This window comes from Ochotona princeps, chromosome 4 (assembly GCF_030435755.1).
Source record: "Ochotona princeps isolate mOchPri1 chromosome 4, mOchPri1.hap1, whole genome shotgun sequence".
NCBI lineage: Eukaryota > Metazoa > Chordata > Mammalia > Lagomorpha > Ochotonidae > Ochotona > Ochotona princeps.
In genome coordinates, this window is record NC_080835.1 from 107,403,702 (window position 1) to 107,429,038 (window position 25,337).

The 25,337-nt window shown below is 43.0% G+C and overlaps 1 protein-coding gene across 2 annotated transcripts in view; it reads right to left on the reverse strand.

Moving 5' to 3' along the window:
- The window catches only part of LOC101523875 (neurotrimin), a 1,051,792-nt gene that overhangs the window by 143,819 nt on the left and 882,636 nt on the right, over nt 1–25,337 (reverse strand). For both annotated transcript variants that reach the window (XM_004593275.3, XM_058664095.1), the window contains exon 4: nt 3,776–3,901. In XM_004593275.3, the coding sequence (XP_004593332.1) occupies nt 3,776–3,901 (126 nt within the window). The remainder of the gene's footprint in view (nt 1–3,775; nt 3,902–25,337) is intronic.

Here is a 25,337-nt window from a genome sequence, read left to right on the forward strand (position 1 = left end):
GTTAGGAACTGACAGTTTCTGCATTTAATGTAAAGGGTTGGGGAGGTTCCCTCAGTCCTCTTCCATTAGGGTGTCACTCAGAAGTTTCCTTCTATCACAACTACTAAAACAGTATAATGCTTCTGTACTCCTTCCCACATATCGGAAGAGTACACATTCTAAATACGTAAGTTTACAGACAGCAGCCTCCTCTGTATTTTAATGGAGAAAACCAGGATTTTTCAGAAAGGTGCAGAGAGAACTGATCAGTCTGGAGAGAGAAAATGCCATGAAATCTTGATGACTGAAAACATACTTAGCCTTGATCAGCAGTTCAGGCAGCGCCTCAAAGGGAGCATCTCTAATAATGATCTTGGTTGAAATATCACATGCCTTCACAGAACGGGACAGGTGATGACAATAATAGTTCCCTTCCTTCAGAGCCCTTGCTAAGGTGCACCTCTCTTTCATTCAAGGACCCCTAAACCTGTCCTAACTTATTGAGAATGAGCACCTTTATGGAAATGCTTAGTGGGGAAAGATGAAGGTCTGACTGCTACGAGCCTCCAGCTTCCATTTAGATTTGGCAGCAGCCCAGTGACATCTCTGATGTCCAAATAATCAGATATCCGGCACATAGCACTCTGGTGAGTTCCAGGGGATTCGTTACAGCTTGGCATATTTCATCACTTTGAATATGGGACAACTAATCTGGGCCTGGGATCTGGACAAAACTGTTCATTTAAGTGACTCTAATCTGCAGGTAGGTTCTGATTATCCTGTGCCTCTCTCCTGGATCCATCTGCAGTTTCCATAGCAGCCGAAGCCCTAGTGAAGCAGAGGCAGCTGGCCCAGGATCAGAGAAAAGTCCCGAGGGGAAACAAATCTGCTCAATGACTACAGAAGGGGTTGGAGAAGGCCTGGAGGACACTGCAATCACTTGAGGGGTGACAACAGAGGATGGTGAGGAGAAAGAGGAAGAAAGAGAAAGGGGAAACAAGGAAATGAAATCAGTAGCATGTAGGAGGCTGATTGGGGCAGGAGAAGTGCAGGCATGAAAGTGTGATACAAATTAGGGGAGAAACGGAACACTCCCCGGGAAGGGACAAGCAGCTGGTTGGCCAGCAAGAGACTGAGGAGAGACATCACTCAGGAGACATAGCCTCCTCACATAAGGCAAAGGGAGTCTGCCCTGATGATGAGTGTGCTGCAGATTCAAAGGCACAGGCATCCCGCAGCACCAGGGACCTGGCATTCTACTGTGATGAATCATGTGCTCTACGGATGAGGAAAGTCTGTCCACTTTGCTGGCCCCTCCTTCAGAAGTGCCTGGAGGCCTCTCTCCATCACTGATGGTCTCATCAGCTGAAGTCCCTCATGCAGTGCCCATGCAAGCAGGAACACTGACAGAGATAGAAGATCCATTTGCTGGCAGGGATGATCAAGAGGTCAATGCTACGGAGCAGCAGGTTAAATCCCTGGTACCCATCTAGAGTGCCAGTTCAAACCCCAGCTGTTCCACTTCCAATACAGTCTCCTACTAATGCATAGGAAGCAGAAGAGGATAGCTCATGTACTTAGGCTTCCATCACAAATGTGAGTTGCCAAGATGAAGTTTCTGGCTCCTAGCTTTGGCCTAGGTGAGACGAGACTGTTGTAACCATTTGGGGAGTGAAGATTTTCTCTCTCTCTCTCTCTCTCTCTCTCTCTCTCTCTCTCTCTCCCTTCTTCCTTGTTTTCTCACTCTGCTGCTTTATCCTTCCCATAAATAAATAAACATATCTTAAAAATAGTAAATAGGGTTCATGTTCTCTCTCATTTTGGGGAGTTAATAAATGTCAACCTGAATTCAGGCTAGTCATCACTAGAGGTTGTAGAGTGGGGGTAGGCATGGAAGGAGGAGGTAAAGTCAGATTGATTAGCAGGTGTCAATGCAGAGAAGTAGCATGATCTGATGTTTCACAGAACAATGAAGCAGTGGCAGTTCATAGTAATGTCCCCTGTGAAGAAATGGAAGATACCAGCACATGAGCGCCACAAATAGAAAACAAAAGATAAGAAAATGGGAACACTGATTTCATGATTTGACCAGCTGATGCTCTATGCATGCTGAGATATTCCACAGCATCTTGTAAAATGTAGCAACTCTTCTTGTTTATCAACACTTTTAATTTTAAAAAGTATGAAAGTGGTGTGGGATGACTCGCAGATATTTAAGCCAAATGCAACTGAACAATTGTTTTCTTTTTCTGAGTAAACCTATCAGGGCACATCAACATGATTTGAGAAGGGAAACTCAGCACCATGCATGGCTCTAGTCTGATATTATTTTAATTTCCAAGCTTGGTGGGCACTGTGTTGCTCCAGATAGACACACTGCTGGCAGACAGCTCTGAGCACCCTGTGCCTTGTAGGGATTTTCTCCCATGAATAGATACAAGCCCAAAGCCTCACTCCTCCCAGACTTAGCCTTCCAACACGACTAACTGCCGTGCTGATATGGAAGTCATCCAATCCCTTCCATAAAGAACATCTTGAGGGGTCATCCCAGTTACAGCAGGCCTTTGAGGGTGGGCAGCTAAAAAGTTTGCACAGCATCATGTCTCAACTTCTCCACTCAATCCTGTTTGCTTCTCTTCGTTTGCAGGGAATTGACCCAATGAGCGCCTTCCAATGCACTTCTTTCACAACAACCACTCTCCTGGGGAGGCAAACGACTGCCACCACGGTGCCTTCATAATCCTTAGAATGGCACTTCTCAGCATCACCCAGACTTTCAGTCATGCAGGCAAACACCTATACAGAATTGTGCATGCCATATTTCATAGTATCTCATAATTGAAATGGAATTAGAGCTCTCACTCACACTACTGCTCAAGTGCCACCCTCTCGGAGAGTGTTTCTGATAAAATCCTTGTCACCCTGCCAATGTATGCTGCTCTATAGTCTCCACTAAGCACCACCTTTCACATCATGTGCTTGCTTGTTTCTGTCGTCTGACTCATGAGAGTCGGGGTTTCTGAGAGCAGGAACTGGACTGCTTAGGTTTGCTGCTGTATCCCCAAGGGCCTAGAATAGAGGCTAAATGACACAGTCAATGTTGAAGGGCAACTAGAACACTTTTATGCTCCTTCTTACCCCTTACCGGGCTACAAAAAGCTCACTGAAAGACGATACATGGCATTGTTTCTTAAATTCTGAAGGTTTTAATGTTCAATTCATGAAAACAGAAAATGTCATTAAACATGGTCTGCATAACATCTGAACATGTAAATGAGGCAAAATTTTCAATTTAGTCACACTTTCAACATTTTTGATATCAAATCGAAGTAAAACAACCACCAAACCACAAAAATGACCAGACTTTTGGCAGAGCTGAAGAGGAATACACACGGGCATTTTCCTTTTAGGAGTAGAGTTGTGAAAATCTCTCACACATTATTATGTGTTTGTTCTTTTTATCTGTGAAAACAAGCCAGCTGAACAATTCCAGCAAGACTAGAATCTTCCATCACCACAGCTGATGCTTCAGAATCACATCTCACTACCACATCACTCAGACACACTGGGCTGAATTTTCAAGACATCAGAGGAATCCTTGCATAAGATTTCTTAAATCCCTGAGAATAAACTTTTCTTTCACCACACTTCTCAGTGGAATTATGTGTGCATTATTCTCAGACTATTGGAATGGTAGAACTGCTTGGACTAAGCAACCAGTACCCTGACCTCCTACACGTGGCCAGTCATTCTCTGAGTGCCTCTCATGCACCAAGCACCCACCAGACTTTCTTACCTTTGGGGGAGATGTGTCTCCAGGTAACTGTAGGCTCCGGTCTACCCGTTGCTATGCAGGTGAGGCTGATGTTGTTTCCTTCATTAATGGAGATATCTGAAGAAATCTCTACGATTTTGGGAGAAACTGTGGAGAACAATAAAAACAGGGAGAAGGAAAATAAAACAGTTGCATAAATGCTTCCTTGTTTTTAAAAATGGTAGTTGGCTACAGAGCCCAGAGTGCGAACATGTAACTTATCATCTTAAAGATCAGATGTAATGGGGATTATCTAAAATTGAAAAACCTTACCGTAAAATCAACTTACATTTCCTCTTATTTAAACAGAGTCAGGGAATCCGAATGGAAATGAATTCCACGGCAATAGTGAAATAACTCTTATTCTAACCTCTGCCTTGTTCGTATCCTCACTCACCCCCACCCAGTCCAACACATCCTACAGGTCATCCACCGCACTGTATTCAGAGATGTGCTTAGACAATACAATTTTCATCACAGTACATATTTGCCCAACTAGTTCCAATTGCTCCCTCTCACCCACCAGATCAGATCTGTACTCCACCTTTGTATATGCCACTGTTCAGAATCCAGCATCAAATCACATTTCCACTGCCATTACCAGTTATTGCAGAACTCCATTATCCTCAACACAGCCATTCCTGGTCATGATGTCTGTAGCTCCGTATTGTTCTTTACAGCCCTCTGAGAAAACTCTACTCTTCTCTTAGGGACCAGATTAAATGCAGCTTCCTTTGCTGTGAATGTTTCTCTTGTTCTGCCTCTCTGCCCTCCTGAACAGTAAGGCTATGTTGTTGATTCCTCATCCATGATCCCAGAGTACCAGAAAACATCAGTTAAGGGAGAGGGCCATGCTAATGTTTGGGCTGGAGTCAGACCTCACTTCCTTGGCCTCTTCTTTCAGAGCCAATTTCCATAGCAGCTTTATGGGAGGAGTACAGAATCCCACCTGGATGGAGGAAATACTCTATTCCTGCTAGCCACTGCACCTGTGTCTCATTTAAGGATTCAGGTCTGCAGTCGCTCTGGTACATTTAAGTCTAGTTCTGTAGAATCAGCTTTACCCCTAGTAAATGTGATGCTGGGTTCTCTGTGTGGTTACTCATTTGTCTTATCTGTCAGATGGTTTAAAATTCAAGTAGTAAAAGCAGGCACATCCTTTACTGAGCCCCAATTCTAGAACTCAATCTGCTGTGTTACATCTATATACTTAGTATCCACTCACCTACCAGAACATAGCTTTTATGGCTTCCTAATGTGTAGCCCTAGTAAAAGCTCAACAAATATTTATAGGTTTGACTTGCAATGCTTATTCAGAAGAAACACTTTCCCAACCTGCTACACATTCCTCATAGTCTCAAAGTTGGACCCTCAGCATCTGCTATCTCCGTCGGGCTCAAGTGGAATGAGACACACTGGTTCTTGTGAAGTAAGTGGCCTCTCTATCTGGATGCCTGTGGTTCTTCATGCTGCATTCTTTTTTAAATAGCGGCTACTGTACTATATAATTCCTCAGAGTTATCACACTCTGTAATTCCAGGTATATCATATGCCCAAAACACAAATGCGATTTGATCTGCCAGAAAACCCAGGGCAGACCCAGCAGGATGGATCACTCTGACTTGGAAAATTTCAATGCTGGCCTTTCCTCTATGTGTACTATTTATTCACTCAGTGGCACTTTTACTGTTTATTATCCTCCATGAATATGGAGCATTATAAAGATATCTTCTTGGGTCCAGCCTGGTAGTCTGGTGGCCAAAGGCCTTGCCTTGCAAGCGTCAGAATCCCATGTGGGCACCGGTTTGCATTCTGGTGACCTTGCTTCCCATCAAGCTCCCTGCTTATGGCCCAGAAAGCAGTCAAGGATGGCCCAAAGTCTCGGGACTCTCTGCCCTTGTAGGAAACCTGGAGGCAGCTCCTTGATCCTGGCTTAGGATTGGCTAAATTCTGGCTGTTGCGGCCACTTGAGGAGTGAATCAGCAGAGGGAAGATCTCCCTTTCTGTCTCTCCTCCTCTCTGAATATCTGACTTTCCAATAAGAATAAATAAATCTTTAAAAAGCCCACAAAATCTTCTCTTTCACTTGTTTTCCAATATTACACTTCTCTTACAGCCCTACAGGGCATCCTAATGGAAGCCCCCACTATCAATTAGCACATGTCACAGCTTTGTCTCTTCAGTCCATTCCACATCAAACTGCTGTCTGGCTGCTGACACCTACTGGAGTAGTTCAAGGTCTGACTGAATAGCCATCCTCTCCATAAGGCTCTGTAGGGCAACTCTGTGTAGTGTCACCCTCCCTTTGGTGGGTCCCGTAGTATTGTAGTACCTCCTTTTAGACACTGAAAATGAACTCTCTTATGCTACATCTTGTCCATTTTTAAATTCTATGATATAAATCACTTAATACTGAGTTATTACAAGCAAAAGTCTTAATTTTTCTGCTACCCTGCCTACTGAAGTACAGAGAATAATTGTGTCCAGATTTAAATCCATACGGAACTTGAGATAAAGAGGTAGTGTGTGTATCTTACTTGTCATCTCACAGGTATTTTCAGGTGTTTGGTAGGACATGAATAATGGTGTATATATGTTGTGAGATTTGGAGAAACACTACTGGCTCTATAACCTTAAGTATTTAAGATACAATATAGTTTGGAGCAGTTATATCAGAGTACCTAGTTTCAAGTCTGGCTCTACTTGGTATGCCATCTTTCTGCTGGTATGCATTTTGGAAGCCAATAGAGAATAGTACAGCTAGTCAGGCCCTTCCTTCCGTCTGTGTTGGAGAACTGCATTGAAGTCCCAGGTTCAGTTTAGCCCAGCCCCAGCTGTCACAAGCATTTGCAGAATGAACTAGTAAATGGGAGAGCTCAGTTTCTCTTTTTTTCTTAAAGATTTGTATCATTATTTTGAAAGCCAGTGTACAGCGAGAGAGAAGGGGAGACAGAAAAAAGTGGGTCTTCCACCTGCTTGGTCGTTTCTCCTAATGGATGCAATGGCCACAAATGTATCAGGATGAAACCAAGAACCAGAATCTGCACCTGGATCCCCCATATGGGTGGCAGCAGACAGACACCTGGGCCGTTCTACCTGCTTTTTCCCAGGCTATTAGAGGGGACTAGATGGGAAGTAGAGCATTCCACAGGCACACTTTTGCATATGTATGATGCTGGTGCCACAGGTAACAACTTTACCCACACACTGCAATAGCAGAACCTCCATTTCCTCCCTTGCCTCTCCAATCAAGTCAATATAATTAAAAATATAACATTGTGATTTATGGTAGCCTCAGTTTAAGAGCTAGATTGAGCTTTGCAGGGCAGAATGATAAGTGATAAGTTAATGAGTGAGCTTTTGATTTGCTCTCTGCCTGAAGGGTACAAATTTCTAAATTCTCTTAGTTTTGGATTCGTTAAAATTTGTCTTTGCAAAAACAAACACTTTGATATGTTCACAGGGATTTCACTGGAATGCTCTCTTCCCCAGCCATGCACTCATCAGGTCCCTGCTCCTACACATTCTTGGTACTTGCCCAGCCTTGCTGGTTTCTTGGAGGACAGGCTGCCTGCTAGAGGTCTGTGCTGCCCTTGCACACATTGCTTCAAGCACGCAGGTAAGTAATTTATCGATCTGTAATGCACTCTGGGATGCTCTGCAAGGGATTATGTCATGCCAACGCCATGCAATAAAATAAAAAAAAAATGATGTACTTTGTGAGCACAGGGTGATTTAGGGTTTGTAATTGGAAGTGTGCTTAAAGTACATTTTAAGTGGAAATCGGGCTGGGTAATGAATTACTCCTGCTTTGGAAGGGCTTACTGGGAGTTCACTTTCCTGGCTTCTTACATGATAGCTAATCTGCTAATCATACACTGGAGAACAATGGACAGTCCCCAAGCAGGACAGAAAGTGGTCTGGGCCAACACTGTCAGCACAGTGAGTATATTAAATGGGACAATCACACCTCATGCTTAGGAGAATCATCTATAGTCGTCTCCCCCCCCCTCACAATTGGAGGAGGTCCAACCATGAGAAGCTGGGGAACTGCTTGCCCTCTTTCCAACGCTGCCTGAAAGAGCACAACTCGAAGACACAATCTGCCTCTAGATGCATCTTGCAGGCACACATGTGAGGTGGTTTAACCAGAGGTGCAGTCCCAATGATGAATTAAGCAGGCATGATGCATAGGACGCTGGCAGCTGAGAAGCACTGTGTTTTAGGTGGTATTTTCTAAGGCACTGTCATTTTTCAAAATGAAATAAAATCAGTAAAGATGTTCTGGGAGTTTATGTAATCCATGCTTATAACAAAGCTTTTGGGCAACTGTGAGATAGGGCAACTTACAGTAATAATTTTATATTGTTTCCATGGATACTTTCTGTATTTACACCTTTCATCATGGAATGTATCAGGAACACACACACAGATTGTATTGCTTGCTTTCATTCTTCATTCTTATTCGTCAGTATTCATTGATCAACTCCCATATACCAGCATTATGCTAAATACCTACAGCATAAGCTAAGCAACACAGGCCCTGTCCCCAGGGGTTCACAGTAGATACATGTGAAAGCAATATAGAAGTCTACTTTTCTAATGCACTGTATCATGGAAGGCCAAATCAGATGTTACAGGGTGAGCAAGGAAAGACATTTGAGCCATCTCCAGGATACATGACAGGGGAGGCTTCTAAATAATCACATCCGTGGATCAGAGGGAAGGTAACTGAGATAGGACCCGGAAAGCCCTTCTCATGGCCAGGCAAAATCATTGTTGGAAGAAGCCTCCTAGAGAGATCTGTCCATAAGTCATTTGACAAACATTTTCTTCAGACCAGGAGCATACATAGTCATGTGACACATGTACAAGAGATATGCAGAGTACTACCATTTTACATCCTTCTTGAACTTACCATCTGTTTGGGGAAATAGTACTCACAAATACTCCAGAGTCAAATAGCAAATTTAGCTGTGTCAAAAAAAAGAAAGCAAGCCAAAGAAAAATGAATACAATGGAATGTTAAATGAGGGTTTGTCACTGTGATGGGACAAACTGCTCCATACTCATGTGGATGCCAGTTCAAATCCCAGCCACTCTGCTTTCAATCCAGCTCCCTACTAATGTACCTGGGAAGGTAGCAGAAGATGGCTCAAGTATTGGGGCACTTGCCACCCACATAAGAGATCTGGATGGAATTCCTGGATTCTGGCTCAGTCCTCAGAACATCTCTTTCTCTGTATCTATTCTTCTCTCTCTGTAACTCTTCCTTTCAAATAACTACATAAACCTTTATTTTAAAAAGTTATGTGGAGTGAATGCCTGGAATGCTGAGTTCCATGAGATGACAGTAAGGAGGGTTACATCATGTGACAATGCCAGAGATTACTTCACCTCAGACTAAGGAGTCAATTTGAAATATCAACAAGAGAGATAGACTTGTCCAGGCAGAAAAGTGAAGTTGTGGAGACTGGGAATGAATTTCATTGGAACAGATGGGAAGACAGAACTTTGTACCATGTAGGAGGATAGGAAGTTTCCACAGGTAATAGCTCTTCTACGTGGGCAACTTTGGCTACGTTTTTTCATTTCCCCGTACCTCTCCCTCCCACCCATAATATGGAGATAACAACTGAAAATATTTCACAATATTTTTATTTTTAATGATCTACTTATTTTAATTGGAAAGGCAGATTTACAGAGAAGGAGAGGCAGAAGGATTTCCCATCGTCTGGTTTACTCCCCAAGTAGCTGGAACAGCTGGAGATGAGCTGATCCAATGCTAGGAGCCAGGAGCTTCTTCTGGGTCTCCCACATCGGTGCAGGGCACCAAGGCTGTGGGCCATCTTCTAGTGCTTTCCCAGGCTACAAGCAGGGAGCTGGATGGGAAGTGCAGCAGCCAGGTTACCAATCGGCAAGCATATGGGTTCCTGGTGCTTTGAGGTGAAGGATTAGCCAATTGAGCCATGTGCCAGGCCTTCACAAGCTTCTTTTGAGGATTCGAAGAGAAAGCGTATGGATGAAAAGAGCACTTCCTTGTAATGTCAAGTACTCAGAAAGTGACTTTTCATGCCCTATGTGTTTGGCAAATGTGCATATCAATATCAACACAGAATATATATCTATAAATTCCAAGAGAATAAATGGACAATGGGCTATAAAGTCCAGAGGTAAGGTAAGTAATACAACATTCAAGAGCTTGAAGGGCTAATTCATGGGTTTTCATGATTTTGTATAAACAATGTTGAGTTTTGTAATTTTTTTAATGCCGTATTTTAAAAGATACTGTGAGAAAAATGATCTGTTAACAAAGTGAAAGATGCAATAAAATGAAGAGAAGTTGCTGTCAGAGAAACCAATCTATATGAATGATATTCAAAGCCCAAACTAATCTTTTGGCTCTGTAAAGATGAGAATAAAAGGGCTGGATGCAGCAGTGGTACCACACGGTGATGGCCTGCAGAAGGGCAGGGGACACTGAGGCCAATGGAAACACCATTTTCTTCAACAGCACAAGGAGACCTTAAAAAGTTCATGGGAAATGGAATTAAAGGGGAGGCTTATTTTGCTGCAGGGAAATTTGAAATCTTTACATAGTTTTTTGCATGATATGAATTTTCTTTGAACTCTGTTGAAGATCCTGTATGATGTTTGCAGACTTTTAAGTTCTTTCTAAATTATATATACACAAGTAAATTAATTGTATATATATATATTAATTGTGTATATATTAATTATATACAATTGTATAGGTATACAATTATATGTATATGTATATATATATACACAAGTAAATTAATTGTATATATATATATTAGTTGTGTATATATTAATTATATACAATTGTATAGATATACAATTATATGTATATATATACACAATTAAAGAAACAAAAAGGGGTAAGAAATGATAAGATGATGTTTAGAAAGAGTGACAGAAGCCAAATGAGCCATGCCCTTTGAATATACTTCCACATTTAACACATTATGTTAAGCTTTAGACTGGCTCTTACTGAATTTTAATCCAAATGTGTAAATAATTAAATAAGGTGATTATTAAACCAGTATCCTGAAGAACTTCCCCACTCTTGGTTTAGTTTCCACTGCTCAGGTGTTGAGTTTTAATAATTATGTCATTAATAAATGGCAATTTGCTGGTTTTAGCACACAGTAGATACCCTATTAAATCTAAATTAAGATGCTTTATTAAGCACGCTGCAGCCCTGTGGGGCTGAGAATACACATAAACTGCCTGGACCAGGTTACCCTGCATGACACACACAGATCTATGAATCCCAGATGGTTTCCTTTACTTCCAGCGGCACTTCCTCTGCCTCTACTCTGTAGTGAGGCTCTGTGGTGCCCCCACCTACTCAGAACAGGATTCCTGGCCACGATTGCTTCTCTGCTAATGCCTGGAGATCTCTATCCACAGAGCCAAGAGGCACAAATCAGAATGCCCATGACTTTCTTGGGATCAAGGATGCAGATACACCCAGCCTCATGTCATTAGCCTGATGCATGAATGTTCAAAGGTCAGGAAACTCTGGAAGATGCAACCAGACTGCTGTTGACTTGCAGACTCGATTATCTTTCCACACTGGCTTGCCAGGCAAAGTCTAGTCAGAAATTGAGAGGCTCAGCTGTGGATTGTGGCTGTTGTAGATACATTGGATTCAAACTTTCTTTCTGCCATCCAGATCAAGCAAGGGGATGGGGAAGCATTGGAGAATGAAAACAAACTCCATCCCATTGTGAACTGGATGTGCCCTTCTTTTCATATTCATTGTTGGTCATCCTTTCCCCTTCTGATGACTTTTACTCTTTTGGGGATCTCAAACTCACTCTGGAGTCACTTTTAGCTGCTTTTCTCCAGGCCTGGTTCTTTTCTATTATAGCTCCTTTTCCCTGGTCATCTAAAATGAAATCCTCAGCCTGAGAGTTGTATAACTGTGCACCCATTAGATGAACTGGAAGCCCCTGCCATGATTTGGCCATGATCTGATTTGCTAGCCCCATCCCTCACGTCCATATGCTTGTTCCTCAATGTGGTGATACTGAAGCTCTGGCATCTTTAAAAGATGAGGTTTAGATGTAGGTCCTTAGATTAACTAAGGATGCATCCCTTACATGGGCTTACTGTAGTTCTCAGGGGACCTCTCCACTTCCATGAAGAACTGTTGTAAATGCAAGCCTGGTTCCTGAATTGCTCCCTAGCTTCCTGTTTGGCCATGACCTCCCTGAATACACATGTACCACTCACACCCACACATTATCACCCCTTGTCACTGAGTGACTCAGCACCAAGCTGTTTGGACTTTCAGCATTCAACATTGTGAGTTGAGTAAATGTGCTTTCCTTATAAAGTTAATTTGTCTCAGGTATGTTGGTAGTGGAACAGAAATATGACTACAACAGTGGATTGGCTGTTCTGCTCACTGACGTATTTAGCACACAGCATGTATGGCAGGATTTGTGTTCCAAAAATATGTTCAGAATGAATGCACTGCTGTGTTCTCACAAAAGATTTTATGGAAATACAAGCAATTTTAAATGACAGAATTCCTTCAAGATCTTTAAATAGCCCCAGGGACTTTCAGTGCACTTTGTAAAATTGATTATCATTCATTAAATCCCTACCATATACTAGGTATTTTACATAATTTGGCTTCTTCTTATTTTTTCCCACACTGACCCAAGAAGTATATACAATCTATTTCTTATGTTATTGTTATTGGAAAGGCAGATTTATAGAGAGGACAAAGAGAGAGTGCAGTCACAAGCGACTGCAACGGCTGAAGCTGAGCCAATTCAAAGTCAGAAGCTTGTTCTGGGTCGTCCTCCACTGCTTTCCCAAGACATAAGCAGGGGATTTGATAGGACACGAACTGAAGACCATAAGAGATCTCAGCGCTTCGAGGTGGAGGATTAGCCAATTGAGCCATTGTGCTGGGACCAGTAGACATACCCTCTAAGGTGAACAATGGCCTGTTTATCTCCAACTGGGAGGTTTCTTGGGACACAGGTTTTCCAGTGCTGAAACTGAAAAAGTTTCAGGAAAATGGGGACACACTGTAGCCCTAATTATTCCCACATTACAGATGAGGATAGTGATATGCAGAGGGGTTGAGAAACTTGCTCAAGGACACAAAACTGAACATTGCACTGGATCTTTTTTTTTTTTTTTTTTTTTTTTTTTTTTTTTCTTAATTATTTATTATTTAACTTCAGTAATTACATTGTATTATGTGACACAGTTACATAGATACTTGGGTTCTCCCCACCCCTCCCCAAACCCTCCCACCATGGTGGATTCCTCCACCTTATTGCATAACCACAGCTCAAGTTCAGTTGAGATTTCCCCATTGCAAGCGTATACCAAACATAGAGTCCAGCATCTTATTGTCCCGTCAAGTTCAACGGTTTCTTAGGTATACCCTCTCTGGTCTGATGACAGAGCCAGCAGAGTATCATCCCAGTCAATTGAAAGCTCCAACATACCATCAGCAAAAATTTACATCATTATGGAATTAATTGACATAGTAATGAGTAACCAATATGTTAAAAGTAAATGCGGGTTCCCAGCCACCTTCTGTGACCACCTCACCTATACTTCAATTTTAGTTTATACACAACATATAACATTCAAAACATAACATGTTATACATAACATCATATCATCTTAAATTAAGGCAAACATGTGGTATTTAACCTTTTGGGATTGGCTCATTTCCCTTAGCATTATGGTTTCCAGTTTGGCCCATTTGGCCACAAAGAACTGCATTTTGTTTTTTTTAATAGCTGAGTAGTATTCCATGGAGTAGATGAACCATAGTTTTCTTATCCAATCCTCTGTTGATGGGCATTTTGGTTGTTTCCATGTTTTTGCAATTACTGATTGTGCTGCTATGAACATAGGAGTACATGTTGGTTTCTCATAGAACAAGTGTTCTGGATATATTCCTAGGAGTGCTATTGCTGGATCATACGGTATGTTGAATTTGAGTTGTTTGAATATTCTCCATACTGATTTCCATAGAGGCTGTACCAGCCTGCAGCCCCACCAGCAGTGGAGTAGGGTTCCCTTTTCCCCGCAACCTCGCCAACAAGTGTCGTTGGTGCTTTTATTCATGTGGGCCAGTCTTACTGGCGTTAGGTGGTACCTCATTGATGTTTTAATTTGGATTTCCCTTATTGCCAGGGAACTTGAGCATTTTTTCATATGTTTATTTGCCATTTGGGTTTGTTCCTTTGTGAAGTGTCTGCCCATTTCCCGTGCCCATTTCTTGAGTGGGTTGTTTGTTTTGACATTTTGGTTGTTTTGTAGCTCTTTGTATATTCTGGATATTAGCCCTCTATCACCTATGTCGTGTGCGAAGATCTTCTCCCATTCTGTGGGTTGCCTTTTTACTTTGTTGATTGTTTCTCTAGCTGTACAGAAGCTTCTTAGTTTGATGAGGTCCCAATTGTTTATTTTGGTCTTGATTTCTACTGCATCTGGAGTCTTTTTTAGGAAGTGAGGGCCTACCCCTAAGTGTTCCAGTGTGTTTCCAACATTTTCTTCCAAAAGTTTGAAGGTTTCTGGATGTAGGTTTAGATCTGTTATCCATTTAGATCTGATCTTAGTGTATGGTGAGAGATGTGGATCTATTTTTTTGTTTCTGCAGGCTATCAACCAGTTGTCCCAGCAGCATTTATTGAACAGACCTTCCCATTTGCCTGGGTTGTCGTTTGTCTTTTTGTCAAAGATTATTTGGCTGTATCTGTGTGGGTTTCCTTCTGGCGTTTCTATTCTGCTCCATTGATCTTCCTCTCTATCTTTGTGCCAGTACCACGCTGTTTTGATAACCACTGCCCTATAGTATGTCCAGAGGTCCGGAACTGTGATTCCCCCTGCTAACTTCCTGTTCTTCAGGATAGTTCTAGCTATCCGTGGTTTTTTGTGCTTCCAGATGAACCTTTGGATCATTGTTTCCAGATCTGTGAAGAATGTTTTGGGCAATTTGATTGGGATTGCGTTGAATGTATATATTGCTTTTGGCAGTATAGACATTTTAATGATATTGATTTTACCTATCCAGGAGCATGGGATATTACTCCATCTTTTGAGGTCTTGTTCAATTTCTTTTTTAAGCAGATTGTAGTTTTCTTCAAATAAGTCTTCTACATTTTTGGTTAGATTTATTCCCAGATATTTCATACTTTTCTCTGTTATTTTGAATGGTATCTTGCTGGTTAAGTCTTTTTCCATCTTGGGGCTGTTCGCATACACTATGGCTGTTGATTTTTGTTCATTAATTTTGTACCCTGCCACTCTACCAAACTCTCGTACAAGTTCTAGCAGTCTCTGTATTGAGTCTCTTGGCTCTTCTACATAAAGAATCATATCATCTGCGTATAGTGAGAGCTTGACTTCTTCGTTTCCCATTTGGATTCCTCTGATTTCTTTTTCTTGTCTTATGGCCTCAGCGAGTACCTCTAGGACTATGTTGAATAGTAGTGGAGAAAGTGGACATCCCTGTCTTGTTCCAGATCTCAGTGGGAAGGGTTCCAGCTTTTCTCCATTCAGTATGATGCTGGCGTTGGGTTTTTCATATATTGCTTTAATTATGTTGTGGATTTTTCCATCTATGCCTACCTTGGTTAGGGTTTTTAGTAGGAAGTGATGTTGGATTTTGTCGAAAGCTTTTTCCGCATCTATTGATACTATCATGTGATTCTTGTTTTTCAGTTTTTGGATGTGGTGTATCACATTTATAGATTTTCGAATGTTGAACCATCCCTGCATTCCAGGGATGAATCCTACTTGATCTGGATGAATGATCTGTCTGATGTGTTTTTGAATTCTGTTGGCTAGGATTTTGTTGAGAATCTTAGCATCAATGTTCATCAAAGAGATAGGTCTGTAGTTTTCCTTCTCTGTTAGTTCTCTGTCTGGTTTTGGGATTAAGGTAATGTTGGCTTCATAGAATGAGTTTGGAAGAGTTGCCTCTTTTTCTATTGTTTTGAAGAGTTTGTAGAGGATTGGGGTCAGCTCTGTTCGGAATGTTTTGTAGAATTCTGGAGTGAAGCCGTCTGGGCCTGGGCTTTTCTTTGTTGGGAGGTCTTTAATCACTGATTCAATCTCTACTTCAGTTATGGGTTTGTTCAGGTCATTTGTTGCCTCTGGGCTAAGTTTTGGCAAGTGGTAGAAGTCTAAGAACTTTTCCATTTCTTGGTGATCTTCTGATTTGTTGGAGTACAGTGCTTTGTAGTAATTTCTGATTATGGCCTTAATGGATGCGGTGTCTGTTGTTATGTTGCCTTTTTCATCTTTGATGCTGTTAATTCTTGCCTTCTCTTGTTTTTTCTTTGTCAGTCGGGCCAGTGGAGTGTCTATCTTGTTTATCTTCTCAAAAAACCAGCTTTTTGATTCATTGATTTTGTGTATGGTTTTTTTTATTTCTATCTGGTTGATTTCCTCCCTTGTTTTGATGATTTCTTGTTTCCTATTGTGTGTGGGGCTCTTCTGCTGTTGTTTTTCCAGTTCCTGGAGGTGTGTGTTTAGTTCCTGTATTTGGCGCCTCTCTTGGGCCTTGACATGAGCTCCAATTGCGATGAGTTTACCCCGTAGCACTGCTTTGGCAGTGTCCCACAAATTTTGGAATGTTGTGTCAGAGTTTTCATTGGTTTCCATAAATTTTTTTATCTCATCTTTAATTTCTTCTCTGATCCATTGTTCGTTTAGTAGCATATTGTTCAGCCTCCAAGAGTTTCTGTATTTCCTGGGGCATTTTGAATTGCTGATTTCCAGCTTCATTCCGTGGTGGTCTGAGAGGGTACATGGTATGATTCCTATCTTTTTGAAGTTATTTAGGTTTGCTTTGTGTCCTATCATGTGGTCGATCCTGGAGAAGGTGCCATGTACTGCTGAAAAAAATGTATAATCTGTGGCCTTAGGGTAAAAAATTCTATAAATGTCAACCAAGTCCAGTTGTTCTATTGTTTGTATGAGTTCTGTTGTTTCTTTGTTGAGTTTTTGTTTTGTTGATCTGTCTATAGTTGTTAGTGGGGTGTTAAGATCACCCACTATTATTGTGTGCATATCTATGTCTCCCCTTAAGTCCGTGAGTAATTGCTTCACGTAGCTAGGTGCGTTTGAATTTGGTGCATATATGTTCACAATGGTAATTACTTCCTGATGGATCAGTCCCTTCACCAATATATAATGTCCTTCCCTGTCCTTTTTGATGTGTGTCAGATTGAAGTCCACATCATCTGAAATTAAGACAGCTACCCCAGCCTTTTTTTCTCGTCCATTGGCATGAAACATCTGTTTCCAACCTTTCACTTTCAGCTTCTTTGAATCTCTTCTGGTTAGATGTGTCTCTTGTAGGCAACAGATAGTTGGGTGCTGTTTGATAATCCATTCTGTTAATCTATGCCTTTTGATTGGTGAGTTCAGGCCATTTGTGTTGAGAGTTAAAATTGAGAGGTTGTGATTTTGCCCTGCCATACTTGTTTTTGTGGGTGTTGATATCTGTGTAATTGCCCTTCCTTGTGTGGACTTTAGTGGGGAGACCTTCCTGTTTGCCATCTTTGCTTATGATTCACCTCCTTTTTTTCTGGAATTAGTGCATTTCTAAGGAGATTTTGTAGAGCTGGTTTTGTGCTGGCATATTCTTCTAATTTCTCTTTGCTGTGGAAGTATTTGATTTCGTTCTCAAATACGAATGAGATCTTTGCTGGGTACAATATTCTTGGTTGACAGTTGTTCTGATTCAGGATTTGGAAGATCTTTGTCCATTCTCTTCTTGCTTGTAAGGTCTCTTCAGAAAAGTCAGCCGTGATCCTGATTGGTTTTCCCCGGTATGTGATCTTTTCTCTGCTTCGTACTTGTCTCAGGATTCTTTCTTTGTCTTCGTTGGAGTGGAACTTGAGCACCATATGTCTGGGTGAAGATCGCTTTGGGTCATATCTGCTGGGAGTCCTCTGACCGTCCTGGATTTGAGCTGGATTCATGTTCCAAGTGTTTTGAAAGTTTTCCTGTATAATTTCGTCGAGCACCATTTGCATTCCTGATTCTTTTTCCGCTCCTTCAGGAAGGCCAATAATCCTAATATTTGATTTTCTGAGGTTGTCTTTCATTTCTTGTATGGTCTTATTGGCTTTGTTCAGACTTGTCTCCAGCTGTTTCATGAACTGGGTGTGTTCGTTTTGTGTGTCTTCCGTTTCAGAGATCCTCTCTTCTGCTGTATTTGTTCTGTTGGTTAGGCTCTCAATTTTGTGCTCTAAGTCAAGGATTTTACTTTTCATTTGTTGTATTTCTGAGGCTATGTGGTTCTTGAATTCCTTGAAGTCCTCCCAATTCTTCTCATTGTCTCTGACATATTTTAACATTATTTTTTTGAATTCCTTGTCTGGTAGATCTTCTATGTCTTCATCTCGCATCTCCGAAATAGACATTGGCTTTCGATCCTTTATTGGTAGGGTGTTGGCACTCTCATCTGGATCATTACCTTTTCTGGTATTTCTTCCCATTGTGTTAGTGTTTCTTTTTTGAGAGACCTAGGCACCAGTGTGCTGAGGGGTCTCCAAGCACTATCCTGTAGAGATCGGAGTCTGCAGGCGTGGAGTAGCAGGGTGTGGGAATTTTCAAGGCACTTTTGGTGCGTCTCCAGAACACTGGACCTCAGGGCGCCTCTTCCAGGGCCCAGCGGATTCAAAGCACACTCTCAGCTCGTCCCCTACAGGTATGCTACCACAGGGCGTGGGGGAGTGAAGGCACTCTCTGTGCGCGCACCCTGTTTACTGGATCACAGGGCTCGGAGCAAGGGACTATAGGGCGTGTTCCAGGTGCTCTCTGGAAACGCCTCCTGCGCAGGTCCGCCCACCCCAGCACTTGCAGGGGACCGACCGCCCCTGCGCTAGCAGGGAACTGCCCAGCCCAGAGGCGTGCTTGGGTTCCTGTGGGATAGCACCGCCCAGCTGAGTGCCACACCGCAAAGGCACAGGGGAGTATCCAGTGTGCCTTTTGCCTTTCTCCCAGACACAGTTTTGGCAGTCTCAAGGCACTCGCCCTGTGTCTCTAGAGGCTGGAGCCTGGGGGGGGGGGAGGGGCGGGGAGGCCAATTGTGTTCAGGCTCTGTCCGTGCCCCTGGGGGGCCAACTCCCGAAGCCTCCAACCCACCACTGTCCCCACCCAACTCACTCAAACCTCAGGTTCTTGCAGTCTGCCTCTTCCTCTGGTGGGAATCCTGGCCGCCAGTGCGTCTCCCGACTGCTGCGTCCGTTGCTGGTCTCCGCGCGGGTCGCGATGGAGCCTGGAGGCTGCGGCTGGTGCAGGTCCCGGGGGTTGGCGACCAGGGTGGGCAGATGCCGGCGGGTCCCGGTGATTCAGGGTCCTGGTGTCCGCAGCGGGGCAGGTCCTGGCGAGTCCTGGTGACCAGGGTGAGCAGATGCCAGCGGGTCCCAATCACCTCCGGTCCTCACGGCCACAGCGTCTTCAGGTCGGTCTTTGGGTGGGTTCGGCGGCTTTCAGCGTCTGCCCTCAGAGGTGACTCAGCAGGTCAGGAGCGGAAAGTCGTCTTCCCTGTCCTTTGCTTTGTTTTTCCCTGGTTGCTCTTCCGAGTTGTGTGGATTTTTTTGGCTCCACACTGTCCAGGGAACTTCACGTTCTTCTCCCTGTATTTCTATGCTGCTCCACTTACGCTTTTGTCGCGTTCTAGCCCTCTCTGTCTGTGAGCTCTCTCACAGTCTTCCTCCTATGTCGGCCATCTTGCGAGTCTCTGCACTGGATCTTTAAAGGGAAAATTATGTGATCTGGAAACATCACAGAAAAAGAAACAGGAACACCACCACCTGTATATTAGTGGACATTACCCACTGCATGGCTCTATTGTTCTTTATGCAACTTATAGGGAGCTAGAATTCCTTGTTGAAGACTCTTCGAAGAATCACACAATATTCTTATGGAGATATAAACAAACAATTCACAGTAATTTGCTGAAGCATGCCTGGCAGAAAGGTGGAGTGTGGGACCTTAATGTTCTTTTTACATGGACATCTCAACCACTTTCTTTATACAGAGGGCTCAGCTCAGAATACTGAGACCTGCATATAGCAGTCCTTACATCTTCATGAATGCACACCCCCATGTAGGTGGTGCTTTCTTGTTTTCCCCATGGACATTTAATATTTTCTACCTCAGTGTCACAGAGCCTGTGACATAGTGGGTTTTATTTCATGCCAGAACATCAGTCCAAAGTGGCTGCTCTGCTGCTGATCCACTTCCCTGCTAGTGTTCCTGGAAAAGCAGCAGAAGATTGTCCAAATGACTGGACCCTTGCCACCCATGTGGAATACTGAAATGGAGTTTCAGGATCCTTACGATGACCTGGCCCAGTCCAAACAATTGTGACTATATGGACAGTAAGCCCCAGATGAAGACCTCTTACTCTTTCTGTCTTTCCCTCATTTTCTGTTGTTCTGTCTTTCAAATAAATAAATAAATAAATAACCCACTGCCATATTACAGGAAAAAAAAAGAGCGAACAAGAAGTCCTTTCGATATATTTTTTGATCGTTCTCACATTTGCATGAGTAAGTCAGCCTCCTCCTCCTTTCATTTGCTCATCACCATCTTCACCTTCCATCTTTCTTCACTGTAAGCTTAACCAGAAAGCTGTGGCTTTCTAGAGTTTCCACTGAAGATAACCACCGTGGGTATTGATTCTTGTGACCTATACGTCTCTAGAGGTCCCTGTATGATGACATCAAAATCTATCATTAGAACCAAATATACTTCCTTCCTTTCTCTCCCACTTCCTTCCCTGTCTTTCTTTACTCCTTCCTTTCCTTATCTTCTTCCCCTTCCTGTCTTACTTCCTACCTCTTTCCTAAATATTTACATGATCAATGTACATCCCATAGTTACTTGGGAATCTGTGAATTACCTCTGGGATAACAACAAAAACAAACTGCAAGCTTCAAGTTTGGAAACCTGAGATTAAATTCAAACCCACCCATCCATTACTAGTTATTTTAACTCACATAAATCATTTTTCTTTCCAAATGGTAACTACATGTATTTTCATCTTTCCTTCTAATAACAGATGTTCTGTAATGAGTCTTTGTCTTGTGGTTGATATGCCAATTGGATTATCTATGTCCCATATTAGAACACCTGGGTTTTATACTCAGTCAAGGCTCCTGATTCTAACTTTCTGCTAACACAGATCCGGTGAGGCAATAGTGATGTCTAAACAAGTTGCCTTCCTGTCACCACATGGGAGTCCTGTATTCAACTCCTGGACCCTGACTTCATTCCCTTCTAACACATCTGCACCGAGTCCTCACGGGCATTTGGGAAGTGAACGAGTGGATGGAATTGTCTCCCTCTCTGTTTGCCTCCCTCTGTCTTTCTGAGTTCTCTGTCTCTCAAATAAATGAGTATTTTTTTAAGATTTATTTTATTTTTTTCTTGGAAAGCCAGACATATAGAGGAGGAGAGATGGAGAGGAAGATCTTCCATCTGCCAATTCACCATCCAAGTGGCCACAATGGCCAGAGCTGTGCCCATCTGAAGCCAGGAGCCCAGAGCGTATTCCAGGTCTCCCATGAGTGTGCAGGGTCCCAAAGCTTTGGGCCATCCTTGACTGCTTTCCCAGCCCCTAAACAGGGAGCTGGATGGGAAACAGAATTGCCAGGATTAGAACCGGCAAATATATGGGATCCCGGCACGTGCGAGGTGAGGACTTTAGCAGCTGGGCTACTATGCCGGGAGGTGAGGACTTTAGCGGCTGGGCTACTATGCCTGGAGGTGAGGACTTTAGCGGCTGGGCTACTATGCCTGGAGGTGAGGACTTTAGCGGCTGGGCTACTATGCCGGGTCATTGAGTGAATATTTTTAATGGATAGAGTCTGTGGTTCAGATACAAATGTGAAAAATCACTTTTTAAAAATATATTATTATCATTCAAGTATGATTCGGTTCAGTCACTGAAAGTGTTTTTCTAGGGGCCAATGTGAAGATAAATGCAGATTTCAAATGCACTGGGGCGTTTCTACGGTTTACAGGCTGGAGTGGACATGGCCTTGCTCACCAAGCACATGTGTCCAGTGTGTCAGATGGGCTGATTGTTCCGGGAGGCATAGCATCTCCCAGGCAGAGGACATAGGCAGGTACAAGCAACAGGACCTCATACTCTTGCCAGCAATGTGCTAGCTGCCTTCATTTTGAAGAACAAGGTCAGATTATAGATATTCAAAATCACAAATGAGAGGCAGAAATTCAGCAAGCTCCTAATGATACATCCTCGGCGGCTGTTCCTCCTTTCAGCAGAGCCCTTTTGTCATTTGTAACATCTCATTCTGTCTCTCTCACACATTAAAACCACTCATGTTTGCTGGACAAATCATGCAGCCCTGGGAGAAAAGCTAGTGATTTATTCTAGATTAGTTATAAACCACTGGTTCTGAAGTTTAGAATTTGTTCCTTTCAGGATCAACTGAAATGTGGAAAGAAGTTTTTATGAGCTCGCCTCCTTGACCTAGTTTAGTCATTCCTAATGGAGACACAGAGGAAGAAAGCAAACACCGTTCATTCATCACAACATGCTTCCCTGCTTCTGGGCATATTAGTGTAAATTGAATTTCACAGCAACCTACCTGTAACCATAAGTGCTCCATTATATTGGGCACCAACTAAGAAATTGCCAAGAAGTATCTCTTCATCAATCGTTTAGTGTGGGAACGTAAGGGAGGTATTGCCAGTCACGATCTGCACTTGCCATTCTGACAGGTGTGGCTTTTCTCCAGCTTCAAGCACAATGGCATAGGCTTAGCTGTGCTTCGTGGTTCTCTAACGCTGCCCCGTAAGTGGGGTCAAAGTTTGGGGCACCAGTTCCTAGCCAGAGTAGAGCTGCACAGGAATGGAAGGGAGGAAGTACCGCATCTATGCAAAGCATCATGCTGTGCCCAACACTGGCTGGGATCATGTGAATCCTTTAGCAATTCCTGATGTGTTCAACAACCACCCAGAGACCACACTGCTGGCAGGCCAGGCATCTTGCATGCTCCCTACAGGCATGCAGAATAAAAACTGACGGCCAGAATTTACACATACCAGAAATCCTCAAAAGTAAAGACGATGCCATACCCAAAAGAAACTCAATGAACCTGATATATCATGGGGGGAAGCAGTAAAATATTACCTTATAATTATTATTCCACATGGAATTGAACTAATATTGGCTGAACACCTTAAAAGCATCATATATATTTTCCCACTTCATTCAGAAAACTCATGATATTCCCAAAGCCATCAAGCCAGAAAGCAGCCAATCTGGGACCCAAGCTCTTTCTGCAAGGCTTTTGAGATCAAATGAAATATGTAGTTAAGATTGAGAGCACTCAGTAGCTGTTAATCACTCCAAAAATGAATGCTATTGTGATTCAGATGATGAAGAGTTCAATCAATGAGTTGTAAACAGCATAACTGTTTCCTGAAAAACCAGCTCTGAATTGTTGAGCAGGATTTCTATACCCTGCCCAGCAACATGAGCCACACCTTTGACCCAGCCTGGCTTTGTCACATCCAGTGAAGACACTTGTGAGTGCTCTGCTTTTCATTATCTCCTCACCAGGAGTTATCTATTGCTGTGCGTCCCAACAACCCTAGCCTGGCCAGATCCTTGGAGACCTGACTGCCAGGCCTCTTTAAGTTATTGCTCTTGCTGCCTCGGCATCTGATATCCTGCTATGACTCTCTGTTCCCAAAGCAAGACTGTAGCTGATGCCTGTGAATCCCAGTTGGCCAGTTAAGGAAGTCTGTGCAGTGGGGACTGCCACATTTATCAGACCCCAGACCTTGTCGATGACTGCTCTACTAGGGGGACGTCACAGGGCTTGAAAAGGTCATCACAGGAATGGTACAAGGCACGCTCAGGATTAGAGATTCCTGCAAGTCTACCCCTGGCTGCTGCAGCCTCAGTGGGAGGAACATGTCAGACACATTTCCATTCAAGGAACTGAAAAATGCTGTGGTGCTGCGACATTTTCAATAGGGATCATCTTTTTCCAGACTTAGGAAGAGAGTAACCAGATCTTCCCCCGAGAATATTTTTCTTTCTATTCAGAAACTGAGCTGGTAGGGAAAAGAACAGTCTTGCTGTCACTCTACAATTAGATGAAAATTATTCTTCCGCTTCTGCATCTTGGTATATTGCAGGTCAACATGTATGTAGATTGGTCTCCAGAATCTCTGGTTATGATTCTCCTCTGCACAATTTCTAGCCCTGGTCCTGAGAGAAGTGCAGATAACCACCACACCACTCCCAGACAGTCCATCTGGCCACATGGCAGCCAATCAGGTAGAAATGGAGTCCCTCACCATGGGTAGTGCTCACTCTGATCACAGTAAGAATCCTAGGTCTCCTCGTGATCCATCTGCTGGCTGCCAACATCACCAGTCTCACTTGATTCTCAGCTGCCTGGATGACATCATAGACATTTTCACTCCTAATTGCTTTTTAAGCGCTGGTAGTTATGCACTCAACCACAAGCCATAAAACTCCACACAGCAGGGAATTATGCTGACTGCAGGAGGAAGGGTGTGGTGGAATTTGCAGCACCCCACACTGCTCACTGCAGTTTGGTATACATTATTTCACAGGCTTTCCTCTTTCCCCTCAAGTACCTACAGCCCTGAGCTCAGAGAAAGAGCAGTGTGCTGTGGAGGGAATTTCTGCTGCTTTTCCACATTGAAGCACAGATGCTGATTATGATGGAATCAAACCTTGGATGAAGCCCATTGCTCCCAGTGGCCATGGTCTTGAGGAAAACTTGGGCCTGTGATAGAGGCATCTAATATCTGACCTTGAACTCTGAAGCTCTCAAGCTGGTTCCACTACCGTGCAAGGCAAGCAGGCAGTGGGTTTGAAATTGAGTTTGTACACCAAGATTTTATTGCCACTTAATCCCTCATAAAGGTTATGGTGGGAGAACAGATCAAAGGCAAGCTCCTTTCCTTTCCACAGGAGGGGAAGGATGCAAACCTGGCTGGTTTAAGCTCCAAGCTCTCAGTGAGAGCTGCTGCTGGGGTTGATCCCTTGTGAAATGTCACAGTGCTGCAATGAACAAGAAAGTGCAGTTGGTGAGAGAAAAGAGTTTCAACATGACTTCTTGTTAATACAAAGCTTGTCAAACACATCACCTAGAAATACCGAATGTCTTTATTAGATTCTTTTATCTCCCCCTGAGACTGCACGGACGCAACCAGTTGCTTCTCAGTGGAGATGTCATCATCCAGAAACTAATTAAAGGCTACGCAGGAAGTTGGGCCTCTCACACTCTGGAGAACAAAATGCATTAGCAAGTGAAGTTTTAAAAAAAAATTACTAGTGAACTTTATATCGAAAAGGGCAAGTTGGGAATTTGACAATAACTCTTCTTTCTCCCTCATAAGCTCACAGCAGGCCAAAGTGGTCCCATCAGGATGTCAATGAATCTTGACACAAGGCCATCTGGTCCCTGGCAACACTCAAGGAAGGGATTTCTCCTCT